General features: G+C 44.6%; 2 protein-coding genes across 2 annotated transcripts; both read right to left on the bottom strand.

Moving 5' to 3' along the window:
- Window positions 1-282: 282 nt before the first annotated feature.
- Window positions 283-4,284, bottom strand: LOC131397799 (protein FAM187B-like). Its single transcript, XM_058530888.1, has 2 exons — window positions 3,399-4,284; window positions 283-668 (listed from the first exon to the last, which is right to left on the bottom strand). Exons 1-2 carry the CDS (start codon window positions 4,154-4,156, stop codon window positions 284-286), a joined length of 1,143 nt encoding a protein of 380 aa, XP_058386871.1. The 5' UTR covers window positions 4,157-4,284; the 3' UTR covers window position 283.
- A 6,460-nt stretch (window positions 4,285-10,744) lies between these two features.
- LOC131397812 (protein FAM187B-like) lies at window positions 10,745-23,235 on the bottom strand. The gene is made up of 2 exons (XM_058530913.1): window positions 23,038-23,235; window positions 10,745-12,369 (listed from the first exon to the last, which is right to left on the bottom strand). The coding sequence occupies exon 2, from the start codon at window positions 12,186-12,188 to the stop codon at window positions 11,472-11,474; it is 717 nt and encodes a 238-aa protein (XP_058386896.1). The 5' UTR covers window positions 12,189-12,369; window positions 23,038-23,235; the 3' UTR covers window positions 10,745-11,471.
- Window positions 23,236-23,357: the final 122 nt, after the last annotated feature.

The following is a 23,357-nucleotide window of genomic DNA, read 5'->3' as shown; positions in this document are numbered from 1 at the left end:
AGGCTGGGTCTGAACTGGAGCCCCCGCCAATCACCAGACAGGCAGTCCTGCCTCTGTTTCCTCATCTGTGGACCATGGATTGTTACCGAGTTAACAGAGCGGGACCTGGCACAGGGAGGAGCTCAGTCACCCTGGAGCTCAGTCACCCTTAGCCGTGGCCGCGGGTCTGCCTAGTCCACACCACACGAGAGTGGGCGTGGGGCAGGCACAGGCAGGTGCTGGGGAAGGGAAGGCGGGGGATGGAGGCGCCGGAGGCCAGGCGTCCGGGCACAGAGGCCCCGCTTTATTTCACCAGCAGCACCTGCTTGCCTCTCTTGGCCTGGGAAAGGCGCAAGAGCCTGAGCAGCACCCCGAGCAGGCCCAGGACCGCGACCGCCAGCAGCATCAGCTGCAGCCCCTTGAGGATGGAGTCGGCCTTCCCCCTCCCGGCCTCCTCTGCCTCCCGCGGTCCAGCGGCCTCTGTCCCGGGAGTCCCCGGCATCTCGGGATTGGGCCAGGGGTTGAATCGAGCCATGAGCTCCTGCTGCACGAAGCACTTGTAGACGGCCGGCTGGAAGACCTGCAGGCGCCTGCCGCCATTGGAGGGGTCCAGGAAGGTGCTTACATCCTGGCCGGAGAGCTGGCCCTGCCAGGTCAGGGGCCTGTTGTTGACTTCCCAGATGATGGGCCTACAAAGGAGGACAAGGTCGGCTTTAGTGCCCCAGGGGAAAAGGGGGACCGATGACTAAAAGGAGGTTGAGACGGTGGCACCCTCCTCCCTGGGAATAGCAAACAGAGCACGCCCTCTGAGGAGTATTATGTAACAGTGAACAAGGTGGGAGTGGGGGCAGGATGGCCGGGAACTCTCAGAGCCCCACCCCTTACTAAACGGGCCACTTGGCCAAACACCTCCAGCTCTAAGCCTCCATTTCCTCATCTGAAAACTGGGGGTGTCATGACTATACCTACCACACAGGGTTATTTGGAGGAATTAGCAAGGATCCTCCCTAAATGATTTGTGCCCCCCCCCCTTTACCTGCCTGGCTTCAATTTCTCCGCTCTCTCCCTCCCTCACTCTGCCACGGCCACATTAGCCTCCTAGATGTTCCTCTGACATGCTGGGCATGGTCCTGCCTCAGGGCCTTTGCCCTGGCTGTTCCCTCTGCCTCCTCAGTGCACACGGCTCCCTTGCCTCCTTTCAGTTTTGGCTGAGAGGCACCTTCTCAGAGACGCCGTCCCTGGCCTCCCTATTCAAAATTTTCAGCCCCACTCCGCCTCCCTGCCCTCATCACCACCTGAAATACTGTGTATCTTATTCACGTGATCGGTGGATTTCCCCATGAGGGCAGTTTTGTTCTTCAGTGCATCCCAGGTACCTGGAACAGAGCTTGGCTTATAAATGCTCAGTGAAAACACGGTGAGTGAATAAGCGATTCAGGCCCGTACGGGCCCCTCGTGGTGGAACGGAGGGCACCCTCAACAGATTGTATCGACGAGACCAATAATCAGACAAGCAATGCCTAACACCCATTACAGTGTGGAACTCTGCTGGACGTGTCTCCACAGGCACTGCCCACTTAGGCATCACAATGACCCCACGAGGCCGGGCCAGCAAAACCTCTGTGCTGAGCTGGATCGTGCCCTCCCCAAATTCATGTTCTAACCAGAGCCTCAGATTGTGACCTTATTGGGAAATCGGGTCATTGCAGATGCAATTAGTTGAGATGAGATCAGACTGGAGTAGCGTGGGCCCTTATAAGAAAAGGAGAAGAGACAGAGACACGGGGAGAACGCCAGTGATGACGGAGGCAGAGACGGGAGGGAGGCAGCCACAGCCCAGGGAAGGCGAGGATTGCCAGCCACCAGCAGAAGCCGGGAATAAACAAGGAAGGATTCTACCCAGCATCTCGGAGAGCACGTGGCTCCGTGGACGCCTGATTTCGGACGTCTAGCCTCCAGAACTGGAAGAGAATGCATTTCTGCTGTTTTAAGCCACCAGTTTGTGGCACTTTATTACGGCAGCCCCTGAAAACCAACACAACCCTATTCTACGGACAGGGAAACAAGCCCAGAGAGAAGCCACAGCGCAAAGTCACAGAGCTGCAGAGTGGCAGGGCTGGAGCTGGAACCCAGTCCTGGCGGAAGCAGAGCCCGAGACAGGAAGCTTACATGAGCGGCCACTCCGCCCGGCTCCCTGGAGACCGGGGCAATTCTTGCAGCCTCGGCCACCCCTCTGGTTCTGATCTCAAGCCCCCTGTGACGGGCACTCGGGAGCCCCCGTCCAGCAGATGACACGGAGTGGGCGTCCCAGTCTAGATGGAGGGAGGGTTCATGTGCACCTTCCTGCACTTCTGAATTGTGGGGCTTTCTAGGAACCAGGTGTTACTTTTATACTTAGAGGAAGAGGAAGAAAGGAGGAAGGGAGACAAAAAGACACAAGAGTGAGAGAAAGAGAGGAGTGGAAGTCACAGCTGGAATAAACAAGGAAGAGAGACCCAGATGGATGCCGTGAGGCCAGATTCCAGAGAACCCGCGGCAGCAGAGGCTACCTGGGGGCCCTCATCACGCGTGCCTGTGCAAGGGAACGGCCGCTGCTGACCCGTGGGGAAGCAGGCAAGGGGACCCCGCGGCCAACTACGTGAGATGTAGGATCTGTGCTGCCACCTCCCACCATGGATCCCCCTGGGCAAGGGCTGTGCCTCCGAGCTGCGGTTTCCCGTCTGTAAATGACCTCCTTGGAGTCCTCAGCTCCTGGGGCCTGGAGGAGGGCGGGGGAGGCTGCAGTCCGTGATGAGAGTTTGCTCGGGGACCAGCCCATGGCGACAGTGCAGCACCGTGAGTGGTTGGGGTTCTTATTGCTGGGGTTGGGGCAGGTGGGTTGGGGATGAGGAGGCAAAGGGGAGATTTGCCAGGGGCTCCAGGCAGGAAGACGAGAAAATGAGTGTGAACCCAGGGAGGCAGGCCCTGCTGGGTACCCTGGGGCACCATCCTCTCCTCCCGGGGCTTGCTCACCCTCCCAGAAGAGTCAGAGGCCTCAGAGCCCCACAGCTGTCCAAGCCTCCCCCAGCACAGTGCCATCTCTCACCGGGCTTCTCCCATCCCTGCCTGAACCACCTTCCCCCCGGGCTGGGGGCTTCCTGCTGACGGCCATGGCCACAGCATCACCCAGCGCAGGGCCGGGCACAGTCAGCTGAGCCCTCCTCGAGTATTACTGTCTTTCCTCTACCTGTATGTGACTCATTAGTGTACGGGCACCAGGGGATTCTGGCCAAACGAACATCTGAAGAAGCCAGCAGAGAGAGCCTGCGGGGTTGTCACGCACGGAGCCCCCACTCCCTGCACGGGTCAACCTCGAAGGCTCCCAGGCTGTGAGAGCCCGGCTAGGGGTCGGGGGTGGGGGCAGTGCACGCTTCCTTCACCTGTAGATGGATCCTAAGGGGCAGGTAAGCCATGCAGATTCCGAATTCTCACTGAGCTTAAAGTTGTCGAAAGTGACGTACGCCACCGTGGACTCTTTGCACTCGGTGTGGCAGGCTTCCACCTGCATCTCAGGCTGCAGGCGGGGGTACCACACCTTCAAATCCCCCAGGTAGAGCCCGCAGGGCAGGGGCTCCTCCAGCCGCTCCTCGATGTAGCAGTAGCCCAGGCGTTTGCGCTCGCCCGGCTGTCCACAGCGGTTGCAGTCCTGCCAGGGCTCCCAGTGGGTGAACACGACGTGCTTGCCGTCCAGGCTCAGCGTCTCGTTCTCCAGGGGCTTTTGGCCCAGGCCCCTGTGAGTGACGTGCAGGTTGCTCACGTCTTGGAAGTCGATACTGTACTGGGCCACCAGGACGCCGTCCTTGTCCCGGCACTCGTAGAGGCCTGTCTGGTAGGGCGGGGGACTCCGAATGAGCAGGCTGCCGTCGGGCATCATCTCCGCGTTGCGGACGGTGTGGAAGTTGTTGGACCAGCCGGTCATGTCTTGCAGGAAGAAGTAGAACCACTGCGCCCCGGAGGAGTTGCAGTGCAGGAGGACGTCGTTGTCCGAGAGCAAGGCCCGGTGGCACTGCTTCCCGCTGGGACAGCTGACAGAGGCATAGAACCCCAGCCCCGGGACAGCACAGCTGAGCAACAGCCACAGGCTGGCCAGCATGGTGGACGGGGCCTGTGGTGGCGGGCCGGGCACCACCCCTGACATTGTGGCCACTCACGACAGTCAGGCCTCGGCCCAGGACAGCAGGATGTGTGAGGTCACAATCCCCGTTTGTTTGGTGACAAGTTAACAACCCTACTTAATTTCTACTTCACGCCCTCCACTCTGCTCGGGTAGGGGGCACTTAATTTGTCTAGTCAAGGTTTTCTCTACCCACCCCCCGCCCCCCACGAGCTTTGGCATTAAAGTGCCACATGTGAACATTCAATGCATTTTTCCTGACCACCTACTATGTTCTGGGCACATTTCTTAGTGCTGAGGATGGAGCGGTGAATAAATCCTCTCTGGTTACCATTCTGATCTCCTACCCCTCTCTCCCTAACTCTCCTCTCCAGCCATGCTGGCCTCCCTGCTGCCCCCTGAATACATCAGGTAAGCAAAGGGCTCTTGCCTCAGGGCCTTTGCACATGCTGGTCCCTGGCTCTTTCCAGAGACATCTGCATGACTCAATTCATTTTAAACAAATATTTTTCTCAGTTGTCCCCTTCCTAAACCCTTTCCTAAATTCCTTCTCGATCCTGAAATTAAAAATAATTATTGCGCAGGCTTGATCTGCCATCATCCACTCATTTCACAAATGTCTATTGCATGCCTACCATGTGCAGCTATTACTCTAGTCACAGCAGTGACCAGGTTAGACAAAGCCTCTGTGCTCCTTGAGCTGACCTTCTAGTGGAAGAGACAGATGATAACAAATACAGAATATGTAACGTCAGATACAGTCGATTCTTGTTATTCACAGCAGTTATGTTCTATGAAGTAGCTGAATTAGCAAATACTGAAACACCGCTCCAGCAGAAATACACAGTTAGGGTCCTACAAGCCTTTGGTCATAACATTTTTGTCAACTGATCAACACATAATCTTGTTTTATGTGTGTTTTTGTTTCCAGACACCTTATTTGATACATACTGTTGGTTCGTTAACATTGAACGTGTAGCCAACAGCACCATAACACATGCCTGAAGGAAGCTCATCTAACACATGTATTTTCTTCATGAGGCACATCACAGCCTTCTTGGGCTCAGAAGCACTAGACAGCACTTCAGCACTACACTTATGAGCCACTTTCAACAGAAAAATCACCAAGAAAAATGCAAAAAAAGTGTCACTAAATAGACAGTGAAAAGAATCCTTGTTAATAGTATGAGAGCTGAAACAGCTCCTTGTCTCCTTGTTCGATCTTGGCTGGGAATGTGCACTGTTAGGTGATCTAAACTTTTCACCACTCTGTGCATGTCTGCAAATGCCTATGAAAGCGCCATGGGTAGTGACTTGGCGGTTACAAACAAATTCTAGTGAGTAGGTGAATTCACAAGTACTGAATCCTCGAATAACGAGGATGAACTGTAATAATTGCTGGAGAAAAACAGAGCCGGGAAACGGGTATGGAAAGTGGACGGTTGGTGTGTGGGTGTGAGCTGTTTCAGGGAGGATGATCAGGCCTGTCCGAGCCCTCTCTGGGGAGGTGAAGTCTCGCAAACACCTGAGTGAAGAGAGAGGGAGAGCCTTGTGGATATCTGAAGGAAGAATATTCCCTGGAGAGGGCCAGACCCTGACCTGGCGGGCTGGTTAGAATATTTAAAGGGTGTGGAGGCCAGAGTGACTAAGGAGTGGACAAGGGGTACAGTGGTGAGTGGGTGAGGTCAGAGGTCCATCCAGTCTTTGCTAAGACATCCCGCCTTCCTATCCACCTGGATCGTTCGGGTGCGGGGCTCTCTTAGTCATGCCTCTGCTGCCTGTGGGGATCCTACAGGCTGTATTCAGCACAAGTTTAGACTCTGGAACTTTTGCTTCCATGGTATCTTGCTGCCACCTCCACCCTGGTAGTGGGTCACACATCCCCTCTGCTCTCAGATCTACAAAACCATCTAGAGCTTTTGTCTGTTTCCCAGGACCTTATGAAGTCCCTCTATCTGAGACACATTAGCATCTACACCCCTGTGGCTTCCCCTCCATCATCTCCCTCCCTCTCCCTCATCTCCCTCCCTCTCTCTTTGTCTCTCTCCTCAGCCCAGGGAATCTTTTCTCAACAGGGAAGCAGGGCTGTGGGGACACTGTGAGAAAGCCTGCTTCCCACTTTCACTTTACCTAGGTGAGAAGTCACAGACTCGCTGGATCCAGCCTGAAGACACATCTTAATAGGCCTCCTGAGGGTGTTTTTAGAATATTTAAATCAGTGACCAACATGTAAAATCCAAGAGATTTCACATGAGAATCCAGATTCCCTGCTATTCTTTAAATAATGTGGGTGATATTTCTGCTTACTGCTACAATTGAGTATCCTATATCATACCAACCCTCTTGCTAATAACAACTGTAGGCTTTAAGGTAACTATTATTAATATGTCTAAGAGATGATGAGATGAGGATTTTGAATCTACAAAGAAGAATCAAATGGAAATACTAGAATTAAAAAAACCAAAATTTGTGAAATTAAGAATTTACTAGAAAGGGTAACAATCTATTATACACAACAAAAGAGCGATTTAGGGAAATAAAAGATGGGTCCATGGAAAAATAGTTATCCTGAAACATGCAAAAGAAAAAGATGGGAAAATACAGAAGAGTGGAAGAGACACCAGACATGATGAAAAGTTCTAACATTCATGTAAATGGAGACCCAGAAAAAAAGGAGAGACTGGAGCATAAGCAGTATTTGAAGAGATACTGAATGAAAACTTTCCAAAACTGATGAAAGACATAAAGTCACAAATTCAAGCAGGTCTTCAAACCCCACATAAGATAAATATAAAGAAAACCACACCGAAGGCCAGCCTTGGTGGCCTAGGGGTTAAGTTCTGTGTGTTCTGCTTTGGTGGCCTGGGTTCGGTTCCCAGGCATGGACCTACACCACTCATCAGTGGCTATGCTGTGACGGTGGCCCACATACAAAATAGAGGAAGATTGGCAACAGATGTCAGCTCAGGGCAAATCTGCCTCAATAACAACAACAACAACAACAAATTATTTAAAAAAAGGGAAAGAAAACCACACCTAGGCACTTTATAGGAAAACACCGCTGAAAACCAAAGAGAAAATCTTAAAAGTGGCCAGAGGAGAAAAAGATACATTACTTTCAAAGCAACAATCATAAGACTCTACACTGACTTTTAAAAAGAAATAATGGAAGCTAGAAGACAATTGAATGACATCTTCAAAGCACTAAAAGAAAATGACTGCCAGTCTAGAATTCTGTGTATAGAATCCTATATACCACAGTGAAAATATTGTTCAAAGATGGAGGCAAAAAATAAAGATATTTTCAGATGAAAACAGAAAATTCACCACAGCAGAGCACACTAAAAGTAATACTAAAGAGCATTCTACAAGCAGTGGGAAAATGATCCCAAATGGAAGCAAGGTAACACAGGAATGAAAAGCAGCAGAAGAGTAAATATGTGGGTCAAACTAAACTAAAACACGAGAATGCTTTAAAATAATGTCTTGTCGGGTTTAAAATATAAGTAAAATAAAATTACCTGATTATAAGAGCACAACGGGGCCGGCCTCGTGGCTTAGCAGTTAAGTGCGCGCGCTCTGCTACTGGCGGCCCAGGTTCAAATCCCAGGCGTGTACTGAGGCACGGCTTCTCTGGCCATGCTGAGGCCGCGTCCCACATAGAACAACTAGAAGGATGTGCAGCTATGACATACAACTGTCTACTGGGGCTTTGGGGAAAAAAAGGAGGAGGATTGGCAATAGATGTTAGCTCAGAGCAGGTCTTCCTCAGCAGAAAGAGGAGGATTGGCATGCATGTTAGCTCAGGGCTGATCTTCCTCACAAAAAAAAAGAGCACAACAGATGGAAGGGGAATAAATGGAGCTAAAAGGTTGCAAGGTCTCTGCATTGCCTAGGAAATGGTACAAGTACAAATTTATATTATATTCTCATGAGTGAGAATTAATGTTGTGATCTCTAGAGAAAACAATAAAAGAATGCATATCTAATAAGCTAATAGAGGTGGAAATGGAATAATAATAATAATAATAAAAATACTTGGAGAATCCAAAAGAAAGAAAAAACGAAGAATCAAAGAAGAGACAGAACAAGTAGAAAGGCAGTAGGAAGATGGGAGATTTAAAACCCAACTATATCAGTAATTACATTAAGTGTAAATGAACTAAATACTCCAATGAAAAGACAAAGATTTTCAGACTTAATACCAAAACAAAAATCTAAATACATACTGCTCAAAAGAGATTCACCTTAAATAAAAGAATATAGAAAAGGTGAAAGTAAAAACATGGAAAATATCATGCAAACACTAACCAAAAGAAAACTGGTGTAGTAGCTATACTAATAACATAAAGTAGACATAAGGGCCAAAAGTATTAATAGAGATTACAAGAGACATTTTATAAAATGGTCCATCCAATAGGAAGATATAATGATCCTAAGTTTGTATGAACCTAAAAATATATAAAGCAAAACCTCATAGTACTAAATGTTGAAATAGACAAATCCACAATGCAACATACAAACAAAAATTTAGTAGAGATATAGAAGATTTGAACCATTTGATATAAACTTGACCTAATTCATATATATGGAACACTGCACTCAACTTCAGAACATAGTCTTTTCACATTCACATGAAATGTTTGCCAAAATTGGCCATACTCTAGGCCATAAAGTCTCAATAAATGTCAAAGAAATCAAATCACACTTTTTGGTCACTGGAATCGAGCTAGACACAAATGACCAAAAGATAACAAGAACATTCCCAGATATTTGAACATTATACCATGAAATGTCTAAATAACTAATGGATCAAAAGAGAAATCACAATGGAAACTAGAAAGTATTTTTAACTAACGAAGATGTAGTTGTGGGATGCAGGTAAGTTCTGCTTAGGGGGAAATTTACAGCCTAAATACATACTTTGGGGAAAAAAGGATAAAAACTGGAGATCTTAGCCAGCATCTCAAATACCAGAAATCAATTAGATAGAAAACAAAAATACAATACAGAAAATCAACAAACCAAAACCAAAAAGTTCTTTCAAAAGATGAATGAGATTGATAAAGCCCTAGCAAGACTGATCAAGAGAAAAACAGGGAGAAGGCCTAAATGACTAATATCAGTAATGAAAAAAGAGACATTACTACAGACCTTACAGGCACAAAAAGGTAATGAGAGGATATCATAAACAGCTTTTGGCCAAAACTTCTGAAAAATTAGACAAAATGGATACATTCATTGAAAAATTCAACAACACTGGCACAAGAAAACAATTTAAACTGTTCTATATTTACTATTAAAGAAATTGAATCCATAATTAAAACCCACGCACAAAAACCCCTCAAAGCCCATATAGCTTTACCAATGAATTCTTCCAAACATTTCTTAACAATTAAGAAATGGCACTGCTAGCATAGTGGTTAAGTCCATGTGCTCTGCTTTGCTGGCCCGGGGTTCATGGGTTTAGATCCCGGGCGCAGACCAACACAACACTCGTCAGCCATGCTGTGGCAGCATCCCACATACAAAATAGAGGATGATTGGCACAGATGTTAGGTCAGGGCCAATCTTCCTCAGCAAAAAAAAAAAAAAAGAAAAGAAATGGCGTCAATCTTTCAAAATCTTTCCAGAGGTAGAAAAAGATGGAACACTTCCAAACTTCTATGAGGTCTGCATCACCTTGATACCAAAACCTTGTAAGAACATTACAACAAAGGAAAATACCATGAACATGGACACAATATCCTCAATAAAATATTAGCAAATTGCCTTAAAAAATGAATAAAAAGGATAAACATCACAACCAATTAGATTTATCCCAGGAAGGGAAGGTTACGTTTACATATGAACATCAATCAATGTAATTCATCACATTAACAGAATAAAAGATAAAAACCATATTATTATCTCCGTAGATGCAGAAAGCATTTGATAAAATTCAACACTCATTCATGGTTCAAAACTCTTGAAATAAAGAGTTCAATAACTAGAAACAAAAGGGAATCTTTTTTTTCTTTTTTTTTTTGCAGGGAAGGACTCGCCCTGAGCTAACATCTGTTGCCAATCTTCCTCTTTTTATTTTCCTCCCCAAAGCCCCAGTGCATCGTTGTATATCATAGGTGTAAGTCATTCTAGTTCTTCTACGTGAGCTGCCACCACAGCATGGCAACTGACAGATGGGTGATGTGGCTCTGTGACTGGGAAGTGAACCCGGGCCGCTGAAGTGGTGAGAGCATCGAACTTTAACCGCTAGGCCATCAGGGCTGGCTCAGAATCTTCTTAATCCGATAAAGTTTTTCTATTGAAAACCTAGAGCAGAATTATACTTAATAGTGAAACATTAAGAATAACATAAGCGTGTCTGCCATCAACGTCTCCATTCAGCATTTTACTGGGGGTAAGTGAATCTAGCAAAATAATTAGATGCAAGGTTATATACAAATACTAAACATATTTTTATATACCAACCACAAACAATTAGAAGATGAAATTTAAAAGACACAATTTGTGATAGCATGAAAAAAATCAAATACCTAGGAATAAATATAATATAATATATATTATATATATATTAAATGTAATAAAATATATGTAAAACCTCTACCTTAATAACTGCACATTACTGGGAGAAATTAAAGAAAGCCTAAATAATGGAAGTTTTTTATGATGTTCACAGATTGGAAGACAATTAAATATTATAATATATTGATTCTACCTAAATTTATCTTTAGATTCAATGAAGTCTCTATTTTCTTAAAAAATAGAATTTTTTTGGATGGAAACCACAAGCCAATTCCAAAATTTTTATACAAAGGGCCAAGAATAACCAAGAAAATCTTAAAAAACAAAATCAGGAAATCTATATCACTGGGTATCATGACTTATTATAAAGGTATAATAATTAAGATACTGTGCCATTGGTTCAAGGATTGATAGACAAATTGTATCAGTCAGAGCCCAGTGAGGAGAGAAAAGCCACACTAGTGCCTATTTTGGTGTGAGCATGGGCTGAAGTGCCTTTGCCTCTAAGTTTGGCATTTGGTCTCCCCCTCAATATCAGGAGCCTATGAAGGCGAGGACTAGGTCTTTGTTGGTCACCACTGTGTCCCCCACATCACTGCCTGGGGCCTGGCTCAGAATGCGCACCAGGGAATTTTTGCTGAATGAACATCTGAACAGGCCAGTGACGAGACCCCTTCCTGCACAGACTGACTATGAAGGCTCATGGGCTGGGAGACAGAGCCTGCTTTTCCATTGGAAGGTAAATCCCTGGCCCAGGCGGGCACAGGAAGCAAAGCCTGGGTGATGGTTAAAGGCAGGGCCGATGATGGTCCAGTCACCTGTAGACGGAGGCCAAGGGGCAGGTGAGCCACATGTTGTTGGTCAACTTGCCCAACTGATAAACGTCAAAGGTGAAGAATGGCTGATTGACTTCCTTGATGTGGTCGCAGGGTACAAGACACGCTTCCACCTGCAGCTCAGGCCGTAAGCGGCTATACTGCACCTTCTCCTCTCTCAGATAGAGCCAGCAGGGCATGGGTCTTTCCAGGGGCTCCTCCATGTAGCAGTACCCCAGGCGTTTGCGCTCACCCAGCTCCTCGCAGCGGTTACAGTCCTGCCAAGGTTCCCAGTGGGTAAAGAGGAGTACGCTGCCACCCAGACTCAGGGTCTCATTCTGCAGGGGCTTTTGGCCCAGGCCTTTGTGCGTAACATGCAGGGTGGTGACATCTTGGAAATCAATCTCATACTCCACCAGGATAGCACTGTCATTGTCTTGGCAGTAATAGAGGCCTGTCTGGGAGGGCTGAGGGTTGGTCAATTGGAGGCTGCCCCGAGGCAGTTTCTTTACGTTAGGCATTGAGGATAGCAGCAAGGGATCCTCCCCCAGAATGGAAGAGAAGTACCAGAGTGCCTTGGGATAGTCACACTGAAGGACAACATCATTGCCCGAGAGTAGGGCCTGCTGGCAGAGACTCTTGTAGGTACAGCTTATTAATATCTGGGCCCACAGAGCGGGGAGAGAAAGGCAAAACAGCCACAGGACAGCCAGCATGGTAGCTCGAGACTACAGGAGGATGCTAGGAACCACCCTGGGCATTGTGAAGTCACCCACAGAACTCAGGCATCAGCCCTCGGCAGTGGAATGAACCTTGGTCTACTGCACTTCCAGAAGTACAATTCATCAAATAGCTTGGTGTAGGCTGCAGGGTCGAAAACTCAGATGTCCACAAGAGCTGGGCAGGAAACAAAATAAGGGAACCTAAGTCAGAACAAGTGAACTAAAAAAACAGATTATTTGTCCTCCACATACCTAATACACAATGATGGAATGAAACAAATGGCTTCATGCCCATCAGAAAGGGGAAGAAGGGGAGACATAGAAATCACTGGTCTGTACCATTTCTAAGATCCAGCAAGAAGCCACTGCAAGGGCCTCTTGTCTTGTACATGGGAGGATTCCTGAATTCGCATCAAATCAGCTCCTTCGGAGGTTGGGGGAGCTTCCCAAACCTTTGCTCTCTGTGATTCACGTCTCCACTCTCCTGAGAGATATCTCCTTTTCCATTACCCTCCTTGGCTACATCTTAAGTGGCATCGGAGGATGTGCCCTCCTTGGCACACGAGCAGTTTTCTCAGCCTGCTTCCTGTCTCCCAAAGTTTGGGAACTACGGATTCTTATAAGCCTCCAGTCACCTCCATGTGCAAAAAAAAACACGTCCACAGTTCTGTTCAAGATGCCCCCCGTGTGTGTGTGTGTGTGTGTGTGTGTGTGTGTGTGTGTGTGTTTGCAGTTACCCTAGGGTCTATCAGGCGTCCATGGAGAGCCATTTTTTGACCGCTCTTTCACTGAGCCATTTTGTCTACCTGGGAGTATCTTAAGGATTTTCTAGGAGCATAATAATTCATTCAGAGATTTTAACAATGGTTAATAAAGAGTTAATTAGTGCTATACTCATGATTTTATGCTTGACAAACGCTGAGTTCTAATTGAGTTTTGTCTTTCAAGGCTTCCTAATTTTCAGCCAACTTTGGCCAACATTCACTCCTAATGTTCTGTATTCCAACTGCTTCCCCTAAATCTGTAAGTTCATTAAGTACATTATCTGCCTTCCAAAACATCTCAGGCAGCAGTCTCTACCCTTCTGGTTTCAAATAAGTTTTCTTGTTCCCTTTGCTCTGTGTCTAAGCCAATGCCATGTGCTTTATTTTTGATTACAGTAGCACCTCACTCCTGATACTAATTTCTGTATCACTCAAGATAGGCTATTTGCTACCAAATAAAACTTCCCCCAAATCTCAATGATTTACAACAGCAAAGGTTTACTTCTCACTCATGTTCCACATCTATAGTGGGCTGGCGTTATAGTCACTCAGGGATCCAGGATGATGGAGCAACCGCCATCTTGAACATTTCCAGTTTCATGCCAGAAGAGGAAGATGGAGAGCTCTGTAGGAGTTCATGTCTACAATTAAATGCTCTGGACTTAAATGACACATGTGACTTGCTCACAAACCATTGGCCAGAAACGGTTACACGGCACCACCAATCCTCCAACTCATCAAAGGAAATGGAATTCTACTATGGCCAGGAAACATTTGGGAAAAGGCAGTCAGCAATGATTAACACAGATAATGTCTACTACAAGGAGTGTTCTTTTACATCATAAAGTTAAAACCACTTCCAAAATCCTCCCATCATTTAGATCTTTCCTAAAGTTTCCTTGGCCAGGATTAGGTCCCATGTGTAGATCCAAACCAATCCCTGAAAGGAAAGCAAATTTCCATAATTGGCTTAAATCAATCAGAAATTGTTCTCCAGGAATGGGGAAGTATAACCTTCTTTGACCACAGAAGTCATTGAAGACCCAAACAAAATCAGGGCTCTGTATGCAGGAGAGATGGAGAAGAGAATACCTATTAGGTATAACCAACCATGTCTGCCACAGCATCCACTGATGGGAAACATCAGTTGTACCAGGATTGTGGCAGGCACTGTGTGAGCTACATGGTCTTAGGCAAGTTGCTGAGACTTGCTAAGCCTCAGTTCCCCCATCAGTAAAATAGAGACATTAGAACTATCCATCACAAAGTATGGTTGTTATAAAGCTTTCAAGGGATTATTAATGTCAAATTCCTGGCACAGTCTGGGTTTGGAATAAGACAGTGGTTAGGACAGTGGGCATGTGGCCAAGTAGTTTCAGTCCCCAGCTCTGGGATTAGTTTCATCTCTTGATCCACCTTTTATTAGAGTAATTTGGGCCCAGAAACTTCACCTTCTTGTGCCTGGCACATTTACTCCATAAATAAGTACCCCTTACTCACCTTGCACCAGGCGCTAAGTATCCAGGTTAAATCCCTGCCCTATTGGAGCTTACATTCTAGTGGGGATGTATTAATCGGGATAAGTTAGGTTATGCTCTGTAATAAAAGAATTCTGAGATCTCAGTGGCTTAACACAATTTTCTTTTTGTTCATGCTACATGTTAAAGTGGGTTGGTGGAGAGGTGTACTTCATACAGTCCCTTCAAATGCCATGGCTGATGGAGGCTGTACCATCTGCAACATTATTAGTTGTGATGGCAAGAGAAGGGAGGATAGTGAGTCATGCACTGGCAATTAAATACTTTGGCCTGGGAGGAATCTACATTACTCTTGCTTTCAGGCCATTAACCAGAATTAGTCACATAGCCCCACTTAACTGAAGAGGGGCTGGGAAATGTAGGCGAGCACATGGAACATTTGCTAAGCAATATTGTCTTTCCCTTGGGGGAAGACAGATGGTAAACAAGTAAATGACTGATAAAACATCAGGTTACAGTAAGTGCTTTGCAGGAAAAAAAAGTGGGAGAGGAATGGGGATAGACTTGTATGGGCTGAATTGTGGACCCCCAAATTCAGATGTTGAAGCCCTAGCCCCAGGACCTCAGAATGTGACTTATTTGGAGATAGGGCCTTTAAAGAGGTAATTAAGATAAAATGAAGTAGTTAGGGTGCCTCTGATCACAGAGGTGCAGACATAGATGCAGGCCACAATTGTTTCAACCCCTACTGGCTGAGGCAGCTTTCAGGAGATTTAAAGAGACAGCCTCTGGGTTTTTTCCCCTTTTTACCCTTTTGGGAGCCAGACATTTAGGTATTAGGACGTTCAAAAGCAACTGATACATACATAATACAGGGGAATTTAGAAAGTCATTGTGCGAGCCCAGGGAAAGACGCACGCTCAGAAAACATCTGAGGTGACTTTAAGCTTTCAGTTCAGGCTGATCCCCAGCACAGAGACACCCTACAATAACAATAACAACAACAACAAAGAAAACCCAGCAAGCCCTGGGGAAGAGGTAAAATATGATTTCCATAGTTACCACATTATAAGATTCAAATGTCCATTTTCAACAACAAAAAAAATCACAAGTCTTAAAGAAACAGGAAAGTATGGCCCATTCAAAGGAAAAAAAATAATAAACCATCCCTGAGGAAGCCCAGATGGGAGATATACTAAACAAAGACTCAAACAACTGTCTTAAAATGCTCAAAGAGCTAATGAAGACCTGGAGAAAGACAGGAAAATGATGTATGAACAAAATGAGAATATCAATAGAGAGGTAGAAAATATCAAAAGGAACCAAAAGGAATTCTGGAGCTGAAAAATACAATTACTGAAATAAAAAAAATCACCAGAAGAGCTCAAAAACAGATGTGAGAGGGTAGAAGACACAATCAGCAAACCTGAAGATAGGATAATTGAAATTATTGAACTGAGGAACAGAAGGAAAAAAGATTGAAGAAAAGTGAACAGAGCCTGAGGGACCTGTGGAACACCATCAAGTGGACCAACATACATATTGTGGGAATTCCAGAAGGAGAAGAGAGAGAGAAAGCTGCAGAAAGAACTACATTTGAAGAAATAATGGCTGAAAACATCCCAAATTTGATGAAAGACATGAATCTCCAAACCCAAAAAGCTCACTGAACTCTAATAGGATAAACTCAAAAAGACACACATCAAGACACATTATAATCAAACTGTCAAAAGACAGACAAAGAGACAATCTTGAAAGCAGCAAGAGAGAACAAACTTGTCACATAAAAGGATCCTCAGTAAGAGTATCAGCTGATTTCTCATCAGAAACCTTGGAGGCCAGAAGGAAATGGGTCAAAATATTCAAAGGGCTGAAAGAAAAAAACTTTCAAACAATAGCTCTGTAACTAGTAAAACTGTCCTTCAACAATGAGGGAGAAATTAACATATACCCAAATAAGCAAAAGCTCAGAGAGTTTGTTACCACTAGACCTGCTCTGCAAGAAACGCTAAAGGGAGTCTTTCAGGTTGAAATGAAAGGAAGCTAGATAGTAACTCAAAGCCACATGAAGAAATAAAGATTTCCATAAAAGGTAAATATGTGGACAATTATAAAAGCTAGTATTATTGTACTAAAATCCACTTTTAATTGTCTACATGACTTAAGAGAAAATGCATAAAAGTAATTATTAGTCTTTGTTGTTGGGCAAACAATGTATAAAGATATAATCTGTGACATCAATAACAGAAAGGAGCTGATGGAGGAATAGGAGCAGAGTTTTTATATGCTATCGACGTTAAGCTGGTATAAATTCAAATTGAAGTATTATAACTCTAGGGAGTTATATGTAATGTAATCCCCATGGTAACCACAAAGAAAATAGCCATAGAATATACACAGTAGGAAATGAGAAGAGAATCAAAACATTTCACTACAAAAACATTAACTAAACACAAAAAAAGGCAGTAATGGAGTAAATGAGGGGCCAAAAAGCTATAAGGCACCTAGAAAATAAACAGCAAAATGGCAGAAGTAAGTCTCTCCTTATTAGTAATTTATTTAAATTAAAAGACAGAGACCGGCAGAATGAATTAAAAAAAACATGATCCAACTATATGCTGCCTACAAGAGTCTTGCTATAGATTCAAAGACACAAATAGGTTGAAAGTGAATGGATAAAAAAGGATATTCCAGGGGCCGGCCCAGTGGTGTAGCAGTTAAGTTTGTGCGCTCTGCTTCGGCAGCCAGGCATTTGCAGGTTCAGATCCCAGGCGTGGACTGATGCACCGCTTGTCAAGCCATGCTGTGGCGGCGTCCCATATAAAGCAGAGGAAGATGGGCACAGATGTTAGCCCAGGGAATGTCTTCCTCAGTAAAAAAGAGGAGGATTGGCAACAGATGTTAGCTCCGGACTAATCTTGCTCAAAAAAAAAAAAAAAAAAAGGATATTCCATGCAAATAGTAACCAAAAGAGAGCTGGGATGGCTATACTAATATCAGACAAAACAGACTTTAAATCAAAAATGGTTTCAAGAGACAAAGGAAGACATTACATATTAAGAAAAGGCCTTATATAGCAAGCTATAACAAATACAAGCTATAACCATTATAAACATTTACATATCTAATAACAGACCCTTAAAATATGAAGCAAATGTGGACTGAACTGCAGGGACAAATAGACAGTTCTACAATAACAGCTGGAGACTACAGAATCCCACTTCCAATAAGGGATAGAACAAACAGACAGATGATAACCAAGGAAACAGAGAACTTGAACGACACGATAAACTAATTAGATCTAACAGACATATACAGAGCACTCTACCCAACAACAAAATACAAGTGAAAATGGGACATTTTCCAGGATATACCTTTATGTTAGGCCACAAATGGAGTCTCAGGAAATTTCAAAATATAGATATCATCCAAAGTGTCTTCTTTGACCACTCTGGGATTAAGTTAGAAACCAATAACCAAAACTGGGAAATTTTCAACTATGTGGAAATTAAACAACACTCTCTTAAACAATCAATAGATCAAAGAAGAAATCACAAGGGAAATTAGAAAATACTTAGAGATAAATCAAAATGAAAATATAATATACTAAAACTTACAGGATGCAGCAAAAGCAGTACTCAGAGAGAAATGTATAGCTGTTACTGCCTACATTAAAAAGGAAGGAGATCTGAAATTAGTAACCTAACTTTACACCTTAAGTAACTAGAAAAAGAAGAGCAAATTATACTCAAAACTATCAGAAGGAAGGAAATAATGAAGAGTAGAGCAGAGATAAATAAAATACAGAATAGGAAAAAAATGGAAAAAACAATGAAACCAAAAGTTGGTTTTTTGAAAATATCAACAAAATTGACAAACCTTTAGCTAGACTGACAAAGAACGGAAGACAGAAGACACAAACAATTAAAATCAGACATGAAAGTAGGGACATTACTACTGACTTGACAGAAATAAAAAGGATTATAAGAGAATACCAGACAACTGTATGCAAACAAGTTAAACAACCTAGAAGAAATGGACAAATTCCTTGAAACTTACATTTACCCAAACTGACTCTAGAAGAAATAGAAAATCTCAACAGACCTATAACAAGTAAAGAGATTGAATCAGTAATTAAAAACTTCTCAGCAAAGAAGTCCTGGAACAGATGGTTTCACAAATTAGTTCAACCAAACATTTAAAGGAGAATTAACACCAATTCTTCTCAAACTCTTCCAAAAAACTGAAGAGGGAGAAACACTTCCTAACTTATCCTATGCTGCCAGTATTACCCTGATACCACAGCCAGATAAAGACATCACAAGAAAAGAAAATCACAGACCAATACCCCTTATGAATATAGATGCAAAAATCCTCAATAAAATATTAGCAATTAAAATCCAACAGTATATTAAAAGGATTATTCACCATGACCAAGTGGGATTTATTCAGGTATGTAAGGGTGGTTCAACATCAGAAAAACCAATCAATGCAATACATCACACCGACAGAATGAAGGAAAAAACTACATGATCATCTCAATTGATGCAGAAAAGGCATTTGACAAAATTCAACACCCTTTCATGACAAAAACTCCTGGAAAACTAAGAATAGGGGGAAAATTCCTCAACATGATAATCGTATTATGAAAAACCCACAGCTAACATCGTACTCAATGGTGAAAGGCTGAATGCTTTCTCCCTAAGATCAGGAGCAAGACAAGGATGCCCACTCTCACCACTGCTATTCAACATTGTAGTGGAAGTCCTACCCACAGCAATCAGACAAGAGAAGGAAGTAAAAGCCTTCCAAATTGGAAAGGAAGATGGAAAACTATCCCTATTCTCAGATGACATGACCCTTTTCTTAGAAAATCCAAAGGAATCCACAAGAAAGCTACTAGAGCTAATGATTGAAATTCAGCAAAATTGTAGGGTACAAGATCAACACACAAAAATCAGTTGTGTTGCTAGACACCAACACTGAACAATCTGAAGAGGAAATTAAGACAACCATTCTATTTACAATAGCATCTAAAAGAATTAAATCTAACCAAAGAGGTGAAAGTCTTGCATGCTGAAACTATAAAAGATTGCTAAAAGAAATTAAAGCATATCTAAATAAACGGAAAGACATCCTGCATTCATGGATAGGAAGACTTAACATTGTTAAGATGTCACTACCACCCAAAGAGATCTACGGATTCCACACAATGCCCATCAAAATTCCAACAGCTTTTTCAAAGAAACGGAGGCAAATTTCAAATTCATATGCATTGGACCCTGAATAGCCAAAACTTTGAAAATGATGAATAAAGTTGGAGGACTCACACTTCCCAACTTTAAAATTTATCACAAAGCTACAGTAATTAAAACAGTATGGTACTGGCTGTGAACAAACCTGGGACCCCTCTCCCTGGTGTAACAGGCAAATCTAACAAGAAAGCTGCATAGGCTTAAAGTCAGTGCAATAAAAATCCACGCTGTCCTGTGAAGCAGCTGTGCAGAAGCCCGTGTTAGAAGGACCTGGCAACCCCTCGTCTCATGACTGAGGATGCCAGCAGGATGAGTCAGCAACAGGAAAAGATAATGGGTACCTCACTCTCACATTTCCCAACTGCATTTCTTAGAGATTGAGGGAAAAAGTGATGACCTGGTCCTTACCTCCTTCCACACATAGATTACACCTACATTACACGCCTTGTTTGATGTATAACCAAAAAGTTCTTGTTTATGTTCTCCTTGAAGTATACGACTATTAGATGTGTGTAAGCCCTTCCCTGCACGGGCACTGCTTTGTTAAAAACTATAAAAACCGCATTCAGATCTGTAGACCTCGGAGCAGATCCTCAGAATACTCTATTGGACTGTTTCCCGGGATTCTAATTCCTCGCTTTGATTATTGAATAAACTCCTTCATTTAACTTTTACCTAGATTCTTTATGTCCATCAACATAGCATAAGGGCAGATGTATAGACTAATGAAATAAAATAGAAAACACAGAAATAAACCTTCACATATATTGTTAATTGTTTTTTTTTTTTTTTTTTTGGTGAGGAAGATTAGCCCTGAGCTAACAGCTGTTGCCAATCCTCCTCTTTTTGCTGACGAAGATTGGCCCTGGGCTAACATCCATGCCTATCTTCCTCCACACTACATGGGACGCCACCATAGCATGGCTTGACAAGTGGTGCGTCAGTGCACGCCCGGGATCCGAATCTGAGAACCCCAGGCTGCCGCAGTGGAGTGCATGCACTTAACCACTACACCACTGGGCCAGGCCCTATGGTCAATTGATCTTTGACTAAGGGTGCCAAGATCCTTCAATGGGTAAAGGACAGTCTTTTCAACAAATGGTGATGGGAAAACTGGATAACCACATGCAAAAGAATGAAGTTGGAGCCTTGCCTTATACCACATACAAAAACTAACTGAAAATTCACCTAACTTAAGAGCTAAGACTATTAAACTCTTAGAAGAAAAACATTGGTGAAAATCTTCACAATGTTGGCTTTGGCAGTTATTTCATAGATATGACACCAAAAGCACAGGCAACAAAAGAAAAAACAGATAAACTGAACTTCATCAACTTAAGAATTTTTGTGCATCAAAGGACATTATCAAGAAAATGAAAAGAATCTATAGAATAGGAAAAAGTATTTTCACATTATATATCTGATAAGGGACTAATATTCAGACCATAAAAGGAATTCCTATAACTCAACAACAAAAAAACAAACAACCCAATTAAAAAATGAGCAGAATTGAATAGATATTTCTCCAGAGAAGATATGCAAATGGCCAAAAAATACATGAAAAGACGCTCAACATCATTAGTCATTAGGGAAATGCAAATCAAAACGGTAACAAGATGCCACTTCACACCAACTGGGATGGCTGTAACCAAGAAACAGAAAATAACAAGTGTTGGTGAGGATGTGGAGAGATTGGCACCCTGGGGCATTGTTGGCGGGAATGTAAAATGTGTGGCAATGTGGAAAACAGTTCAGCAGTTCCTCAAGGTTAAAAACAGAACTACCATATGACCTAGCAATTCACTCCTAGGTATATATCCAAAAGAACTGGAAGCAGGTATCTGTACAGCAGTGATCACAGCAGCATTGTTTACAATAACCAAAAGATGGAAACAACTCAAGTGTCTAACAACAAATAAACAGATACACAAAATGTGGTACATACATACAATGAAATACTATTCAGCCATAAAAAGGAATGAAATTTTGATTGTGATATCTGTTACAACATGGGTGGACCTGGAAAACATTATGCTTAGTGAAAAACACCAGACACAGAAGGACAAATGTAATATGATTCCACTTATATGAGGTACCTACAACAGACAATTTGATACAGCAAGAAAGTAGAATAGAAGTTACCAGGGGCATGGGCAGGTGGGAATGGGGAGTTACTGTTTAACTGATACAAAGTTTATATTGGAGCGATGAAAATGGTTACAGTATAGAAAGTGGTGGTGTATACACGACATCGTGAATGTAATTAATGCCAGTGAATTGGACACTTAAAAATAGTTAAAATCATTAATATTATGGTATGTATATTTTACCACAATAAGAAAAATATTTTTTAAAGAAAAAGAAGTCCGGGAGGGATGTGAACTGGTTGAAATTTTATAAAAAGTGGCCAAGGAAGGTGCCACTGCAAAGGTGACCTTTAAGTAAAGCCCTATAGGAGGTGAAAGATCATGCGGCCATCCGCGGGCAGGGTGGTCGGGCTGAGGGGGCGGTCAGTGCAGTGGGCCCGGGGTGGGAGCGTGAGAGGAACATTCCAGCACAGGGAGGAGGCCATTGTGGCTGAAGTCGAGGGAGCCGGGGCAGAGCGGGAGGAGGTGAGGTCAGAGACTGACGAGGCCACTCTAAGTATTTTGGTTTCTGCTGGAAGGGGCAGCCACAGGAAAATTCTGAGCAGAGGTATGTGATCTGACTTGAGTTTTAACAGGATGCGGTCGAACAAAACATCCCTGGGTTCCGAACCGGCTAGCCAGCGGTCAGTTTGCGACCTCCAGGGATTCTCCTCGAGGAAGCGCCTAGTGTTCCCCAGGACGCGCTTTCCCTAGCCGCCATCGGGGGGCAGCAGAGCCGCGCTGAGCCCCCTGCGTTCCGATTGCCTCGCCCCGCCCCGCCCCGCCCCGCCCCGCCCCGCCCTAGGGCGCAGGTGGCCCAGTCCCTGGGAATCCTTAGGCGGAAACCCGTCCGTAGTCCCGCGCCTCCGCACGGCCCCTTTAAGAGCCAGAGTTTCCGGAGGCCTGACCTGGGGCGAAAGATGCCCCGGGGCCAAACCACCAGTTGGGAATAGGGGGAAGCGGAGAAAATTCCCAAAGGAGAATTCCAACTCTTCCTGGGCCTGATTCCCCTCGGGCATCCGTAAGGCGGCAGGGCTTCCCTTCCAGGAACTTCTCTTGGCTGTTTAAGCGGTTATCTAAGCGGAAGGCACAAGAGGTCCGCAGCTCCTCTGTCCACCCGGACGGGAGCAGCCCCAGGGCCAGTAGAAAAGTTAGGCTCAACCAACTAGCCTCTCCCAGCCCGGAGCGCGCTTAGACTCGCCCCTCCCCGGAGGGTGTACCTAGGCGGGTCCATAGCCAGCTGGGGAGAGGGGTGTGGACAGAGAGGGAACAGGTGCGTGGCAGGACCCGCCCCTCTCAACAGGTGAATCACCCCAGTTGAGTCTCGGTTCTCGTGAGTCACACTCCGCTCGGCTGGGCCCCAGCAGGAGGGGGCCGGACGGGATCCCTGGTCGGCAGGCGCCCTCCCGGCGGCCTGGTCACTTGGTTCGGACCTCCGGGGCCGGAGCGCACCTGGGTCAGCCCACTTCCGGGGAGGGAGGTGGAGGAGCCCCTCCCCGCCGCCCACCCCCTAGCCCAGCCCTCTGCTCTCGCCCTGTAT

Source organism: Diceros bicornis, chromosome 34 (genome assembly GCF_020826845.1).
Source record: "Diceros bicornis minor isolate mBicDic1 chromosome 34, mDicBic1.mat.cur, whole genome shotgun sequence".
NCBI classification, from domain to species: domain Eukaryota; kingdom Metazoa; phylum Chordata; class Mammalia; order Perissodactyla; family Rhinocerotidae; genus Diceros; species Diceros bicornis.
Note: the sequence above shows the minus strand (reverse complement) of the source record. Positions and strands in the feature narration are given on the sequence as shown.

Bases quoted from the DNA above. Each gene is read 5' to 3' on its own strand.
- LOC131397799 (XM_058530888.1), bottom strand. From the start codon at position 4,156: ATGTCAGGGGTGGTGCCCGGCCCGCCACCACAGGCCCCGTCCACCATG. The intron at 669-3,398 runs GTGAAGGAAGCG...CCTCCTTTGTAG, and splicing joins CCCTTAGGATCCATCTACAG to GCCCATCATCTGGGAAGTCA.
- LOC131397812 (XM_058530913.1), bottom strand. From the start codon at position 12,188: ATGCTGGCTGTCCTGTGGCTGTTTTGCCTTTCTCTCCCCGCTCTGTGG.